The 7524-nt window shown below is 32.5% G+C and overlaps 1 protein-coding gene across 1 annotated transcript; it reads right to left on the reverse strand.

Moving 5' to 3' along the window:
- Positions 1-1043: 1043 nt before the first annotated feature.
- LOC121123151 (uncharacterized) lies at positions 1044-2371 on the reverse strand. Its single transcript, XM_040718270.2, is given in 3 exon segments — positions 1044-1311; positions 1314-2205; positions 2286-2371. Coding segments are annotated over 3 exon segments (1083 nt in total). The 5' UTR covers positions 2346-2371; the 3' UTR covers positions 1044-1180.
- Positions 2372-7524: the final 5153 nt, after the last annotated feature.

Raw genomic sequence — 7524 nt, forward strand, 5'->3', positions numbered from 1 at the left:
GTCTCGAGGCCAGACCTGGCAGGGGGGGTTCAGGTTGACAAAAAATAATACAATGTTATAGATGACATAAGTAATTTCAGGGCTTGAAACCTTCTGTACCTAGTGGGTTGAAATCTTTCGAGGCAGGGTCCCAGGCTAATGGTTTAATAAAATAGTTATAAATCTTTCAAATGTAAACTTAATTATACAAGTCTAACCAGACAGCACAGTTATCCACTCAATTTAAGATATTTTCCCAGCAATTATGTACTATTTGGTAAATGTATTTTAATAAATTTCGAAAGTTAAATATCTCCATTCAAGCTTTTGTCTAGAAAGTATATTGTTTGCAACTAGTCAAATATTTCGTGCCTCCTAAAAATGTTTCATATAAAATATAGAGTAAGTAAATTCAATTTTTAAAATATTTCAACATTCACTCCGGTATAATTTATTCTTCAAATCCTGAGATAATACATTCATACTCCGATTCATGTACGATTTAATATGCTCCGAGTTAACATGGTTATGAGTACATAAAAGTAACTCCAATAAAGACTAGTGTCTATATATTTGAGATAATGAATTGTTCATTTTGAACGTAAACGAGTTCGATTCAATATAAAAATGGTGAATGGGTGGCTTTGATGATTTAACTTTTTTAAATATATTTAGGTAACTCAACATTCATGTCCACAGAATTTTGAAAATCTTGAGAGAGATTTATTTTTTTGCATATTGAACACCTCTATTAAAAAAAGTATTTGTTCGGGTAGGAACACGGAAAGTCCGTAGTGTTTATCACAAAAATTGTTATAAAAGCTACAATGTATAGTTGAAGAGAAAAATAATTTATCTACTAAGAGAACAAATAACTGTGAGTCAAGATTCATCTGCTTTTCACTCCGTACTTGAGTACTACACGTCTATTAGTATAAATATATAATGTAGTAAACAGTGTTTATACTTCAAACATACTCTAGTTACATTTATTAATTAAAGTGAATAACCAAATTTACAATTTTTTCTCCAAGAAATTAAATATTCAATAGAAAACTTTAAAATTAAAGAGACATTTTGATTTATTTACTTTATCACATTGTAAATTAGATAAAAACAAAATATAGTGTATATAGGTATACATTCAACAAAATAATTTATATTCAATATTTGTGCACTAGCACAACCAGCAGGATTGCACTTAAGCATAGGTCTCAGCTTCCTTGGTGTCATGAGCATATCCATAAACAAGCTCAATGCAGACTTGCTTGGGGAGGGACAACTCAATTTGTTGGCAGGAAGGAGCACCAAGCTTGGTAGAGCACTTTTCGACGTTTGAACGGATTCTTCAATTTCAGGAACAGTGATACATTTTTCTTCCTGGATGTCGGAGCAGGAAACGCGTGGAAGAGAGATAGGCTTGTTGACACAGGTCTTGATGGGTTCAGGGTAGGAAACCTTGACGGGAACATCAATGGGAGTAACAACAGGAACGTTGTAAGCGGTTTCTTGAGCAACTTCCTTGCAGTATTGGTGTCCATAAGCTTGGTATCCATGACCGTATCCAGGTTGGCAGACAGTGACCATTTGAACGTTGGTTTCCTTCTTGAAGGTGACTTCAACGGTTTTGGCGGTGGTATCTTGATATCTCTTTTGGTAGTTGTAGGTGCAGATCTCATTGGGGATTTCCTCAATGGACTCGGTACAGACAGTACGTTTGGAAATGTAGCAGTACTCTTTGTCAACAATGGTCTTAATAGGTAACTCAACGGTTTCGCAGGAAGTTTCAAAAGCAGGGGTACAAACTTCGGCGGATTCAGTTACATCTTGAACGGTACAATTGTGCTTGGGTTTTTCATGAGAATAAGCAGGTTGCTTGTATGGAGCAGGCTGGTATGGAGCGGGCTTGTAAGGAGCATAAGCTGGAGCAGGCTTATAGGGAGCATAAGCTGGAGCAGGCTTGTAGGGAGCATAAGCTGGAGCGGGGTGGTAAGGAGCAGGCTTAGGATATGCTGGGGGATGGGCAGGGTAAGCTGGAGCAGCAGCTGGGGTTGGTTTAGGATGAGTTGGAGCTGGTGTAGTGTGAGCTGGAGCTTGTTGTGGGTAAGATGGTGCACCATGGTGTCCATGGTTGTAGCCATAGGTCTTGCCATGAGCAGAAAAGGAGGAGAAGGAGGTTTGTTCTCCAGATACAGCCAAAGCCAAGCAGGCAATAGTAATAAAAACCTAAAGAAAATTTAATGGAATTTTTTAAGTATATTAATCAATATTAGATTGTTCATTTTTAAAATGAAGTATGTTTGTACCTTCATTTTATTAATTGATGTCTGTTTGTGGGACTCAATTGAACAACTGATACAGTTCATCTGATAACAGATACCTTTTATACAAATACATTATACGGCATGCATGTATTAATACAATATTTATTTCGCTCAAAAATCTTCTTCCCGTAGACACGCCCGGATATGTGTAAATGGGCGTAGAAGAAATAGTTTTATTTCATACTACGAAACAAAAAAAAAATATATTAACAAGATTTGGTGAACTCTATCCTAATTTTTAAAAGCTGATCTTTGAAATGTTTCCTTGATTGAAAACTAAGTCCCCTACTCATTTTAATACAGTTTCCGTATACTAGGGTTGAAACTATGTAGTAGCCAACCATATTTGAATATATTAAAGATATGTAATATATCTTTATTTATTCCGTCAAATGCGTTCATTAAATATATAGTGTATTCACATCATATACATAAAATTGATAATTACATAATAAATGATATGATGTTGTTGTCTTTGCTATTGAGTGTCGAAGTCATTGACTACTGCTTTGTGTGGTTTGTAAATATAATTCTTTTAAATTATAATAAATGTGTTGTAAGTTACACTTCAAATATTTGTGTAACTGTTCACATTTGCCGTTAAACCATAATTACATTGGTTGATAAATTAAGGAAAAATGGATTTTTATCTGAAATATAATTTGAGCAATAAAGCCAACAATTCAAATGTAGTAAAATTTGCCCATTTGAAAAGATAACAGTTGTTTACTTCTTGGAAACTGGATTCAATAGCTTGAGTTATTGTTCCAAAGGATTTTTATTACATTTGTATGTAGTCTCTAATGACACTATTTCAAACTATAAAAAAACTCATAACATCCCATAAATTTTGAATGGTTCATTATAATTCTATATAATTAATTTATAAGTATGTCTTTCTTCTAACATGAGAGAATGGAATTATCGTCTATCATAGGTAGACACTTACAGGATAACATGTGTACTTGATTTTTTATATTCAGGAGTGGTAAACTTTCTATGAAAGGGTCACATTAAGGAAGACATCAATTTGAAAGGGCTATGAACCGAAAAACTTTTTTTTTTTTTTTTTTTTTATGTTAGATCAAATATTTAGTATGTAAAAAACAATGGGACAGAATCAGTGATGCATTAAACACGTACTCTTGGGATATAAAAGTAAAATAAACCAAAAATGAAAATGGTAATCCTGAGAATTTGAAGAATGCTAGGGAGGAGAGTTGCGCTTAACTGACTGTCATTAGATTAACTGCAAGCAAGCATGAGAGGAAAGGAATAAATACAAACCCCACTCCGTAGGTAGCAAGGACATTTAGGCTATAGTTACTCTAATGCTCATTCTCAATCTGGGCCGTACGCAGTTGTACCCCCCCCCTATTTAATTTTCTTTGAATACCTATAGATTTTAAAAAATTTCTCCAAAAAACTTAATATTCAAAAAATTATCTTTTTGTAAACAACTGTATATTTTTTAATTATTTTTTTCCCAAAAATTCTAATTTTTTGGGAATAGCTACAGATTTTGGGAATTTTTTTCTAAAAATTTAATTTTTGTGAATATCTGTGGATTTTTAATTTTTTTTTCGAAACTTTGTTCCCTACCCAAGAATTTAGTAAAAGTAATAGCATCTTTGTGAAACAAATATCCTGGACTTAGTGCACAAGTAACCAAGTACATACCCTTGCAATCTCAAACATTTTTGTTTCCATCTTATCCCAGAAGTAAGGTATATATATTTGTCTGCAGTATCGTGTTTGATAGATAAAAACAACAGCTTCATGATTGAAACTCTCAACACCTATCAAAAATACAGTTTATTCTTTAAGTCGTATTCCCTAACCATTTCTAAGGATGTATCAGTCACAAAATTTGGACTTATTTCTTAAGGACACGCCCTAACCGGATCAAAAGCCGTCCCAAAAATTTTCTTTTGGACTCTCTTTAAGCTTTTTTGACCTCCTTCAGTGGTATCCGCTCGGGGTTTGGTTGGAGTAGCTGTCGCTCCCCCTAAAGAAATTTCTGTATTTATCAGGCAAAAATGAAACAAAATGGTCCAGTTCAAGGCCGACTCAAAAATTTTATATATTTTTAAATTAAACCCCTTTTCTCTAAAAAAAAAAAAAAAAAGTATTTTGCGGACACCCCTGACTTAGGACACAATATTCCAGTCTAGGGACTTGGTTTTGCGAATTCGGCCATAAACATTTCTGGTTTGTCCTCAAAAGAGTGTTTGGCAGGTTTTAAGGTTAGTTTGATTGGATTATCGCTTCGCAGACAAACCATCTTTTAGGGACTTGCGAACGCGGTAGATAGTTTGGTGATTGATACCTTGGCTGATGCAGATCAAAGTTAACATCTCCAATATTTGAATGTCTGGTTTTTCCAACTTCGAATCTACATACTTTTGGGATTTATACAAGGGAAGGACAACAGGCTCCAGAACTTCAGAAATGAGGCGTTCTTGTATCAACCAGACAACATTTTCTAGAAAACTAAAGGAAGTTCAAATCCTTGACTAGAATGCCCCCCCCACTCCATTACTAAAGCTGCAAATTTAGATTTGAGGCCTGCCATTAGACCTGATGGAGCCTCGATAACTGGACTAGCTATGATTTGGTCATTTGGACGGTTGAATTTGGCATCCATCTCTTAAAAAATTCAGTTTCAAAATCTGATAAATCTTGGCTTGGGTAGTTGCAACAACTGTAGAGTTACTTTCAGTCCCTGGATCTGATCTTCGAAATCGTCGATCATATCTCCTCATATCCTTTGATGGCCTTGTGAATGAATTGAACAGCTGTATGTAGTTGGTGGGGTTAGTGAAACCTTAACCGGTTAAAGACAATTTGGGTACTAAAAATCAAGAATATATGGTTTTATGGTTACAAAATGAAGTTTGTCAGCGCGGATCTGAACTACCCTGTATGTAGATAGAGTTTCTTTGACAAAGAGCAATTTTAAGCAACCATTGTCTATTTATCCACATATGTCTTATATTCAATCCACTCTATAAGGTATCGTAAATATATGAATATAAAAAGGACATTGGATGGATGTACTACAATACCATTCTTAATTATTTCATACAAATTAGATTTCCTAGTTCCGCAATGCTTAAGGTTTCTTAAAATATAAGTCTGCTCCAAACGTAGGTAGAAGGAAAGTGCATTATGAATTATCTTTCATAAAAAATGAAATTGAAACTTGATGAGACAAGATTTATGAATATAAATCATCATTTATGGTCTTGGAATAAATTTCCTATGACAATGTAGTTACATTTTGATATATGAGGGTAGTCTGAAAAGTTTCTGACTTCAACGTGAAGATGGCATGATAATGATAGTCACATATATCTAGCATCGTTTGACATTAATTCAACAAACTTTGAGCCATTTTGGACGCACAGTTGTTATTTAACAGTCGTTTAAGTGAATTGATGTAACTGTTTTTGTAAAAATGGACAAAATTAAGTATCAGCTCTCATTAAATATTTGTTTATGAAAATTTAACATTTAAATAGTTCAAAAAAAAGATATATAACCTCTTTAATTATAATGCGTAGCTATCAGGCTATAGAAGTAGTACTATAGTGGGCGTGGTTTCATTCCAGAGGCAGTATTTTAAAGTTTTCTACGAAACACAGTCAGTCGCTTTTAAGCGTTGGCTTATTGAGGAACGTGCGTTTGCTGTCGAAAATAAATATTCATAAAATATTTTGAGAGAATATTTTTTTAAATTAAACGAATTGCAATTGAGTTCCCAAGTTTTTATTTGTGGGATTGATGAAAATCAGTTACTTGCTTGAATTTATAATATACAAAAAAAGAACCTATTAATTTTCATAATTTGAAATTGCCAAAATTCTTTGAAGTCAAATAAGGCCATATATAATTTTACTTTTAGAGCTAAAATTGCTGCTATTAAATTTGGTGTCATGTAAGAATTCTAAATTTGTACAATTTCTTCAAATTAATTCATTTGAACAGGATTTATTTCAGCAAAACTAACATTTTTAAGACATTTGAGGAGTCGCCAATTAGTACTTACCTAATCGACTAAAAATCTGGAGCTATAAAACAAGAAATGTGGCAAATTAATTTTACAAGTTTTTATATCCTCTTTTTTTTAATTACTGATGGACTTGTGTTTTGCTCTTTGGAAAGACGATTTCAAGTTACTGGACCCTGTACAAAAAAAAAGTAATTACAACTAAGTCGTTCTCCTTTCAAAGATTATTCTAGTTATTAGGATAAGCACGTCATTTTTCGATTTTTTTAAATAAAGATAGTCCTTAAAATTTATAACTCTGATTATAAAAGTAATTTCTAACCAATTATTATCTTTCTTTTTTTAAACTAATACTTTTTTAATTAATAAAATTTTCTTAATGTTTCATAGATAAATATTTCCTATTCATTCTATTGCAATTTCAAATGTCAAAATGTTTTTATGATATTAGCAATCACTAATTCATGATATATTATGTATGGATGAACGGGCTCTAACGCTTATCTAATAAATGTTAAATTTTATCAAGTTTAAAATATATAATTATTCTATATAAAGTAAATAATAATCAAAGTGTTCTAAAATGCAAACTTTGATTCAGTTTGAAATATGACCCTCAAAACGAAGCTCTAAAAAAATTTCTTCTTATTTTTTTAAAAATTTATTGCGCAAAATTTACAAAATTGTATAAGAAATACACGGTAACGTGAACCATAACCAAATCCAGCCAATGTTTATAAAAATAATAGGTGTGTTTCAAATAAATCCATTAGTTTAAAAATATCTTTTTTTCAAAAATATTTATCTCCTTGGCAACCAAAACAGTGTTTATATGACGACATTTGGACTCGACGATTTCCATTATTTTGTCCACATATTCGACAATTGGCCTTCCAGAGCGTGATGCATTCTAACATCAAAATTACTGGAACGGATTTGACAAAACTAAACTTCCACGTGATTGGCTTTTACAATATCAGAACAATAAACATTATTGCATTTTCAGCCGCTCGGCTTGTTTTTTCGCTTTGTTGGAAGAAAAATATTAAAACATTTACATAGTATTTTCTCTTTGCTTGAGTCCATCTTTGAGTTGCACTCAAACAATGAGAAATCTGTCCAAAAAAAAAGACATTTTTTTAGTACTAAATCTTATTCTTTCTTGACCCTCTGATTTCAATTATACAGCTGAAGATAAACATTAGTACA

Source organism: Lepeophtheirus salmonis, chromosome 8, assembly GCF_016086655.4.
Source record: "Lepeophtheirus salmonis chromosome 8, UVic_Lsal_1.4, whole genome shotgun sequence".
Taxonomy (NCBI): Eukaryota; Metazoa; Arthropoda; class Copepoda; order Siphonostomatoida; family Caligidae; genus Lepeophtheirus; species Lepeophtheirus salmonis.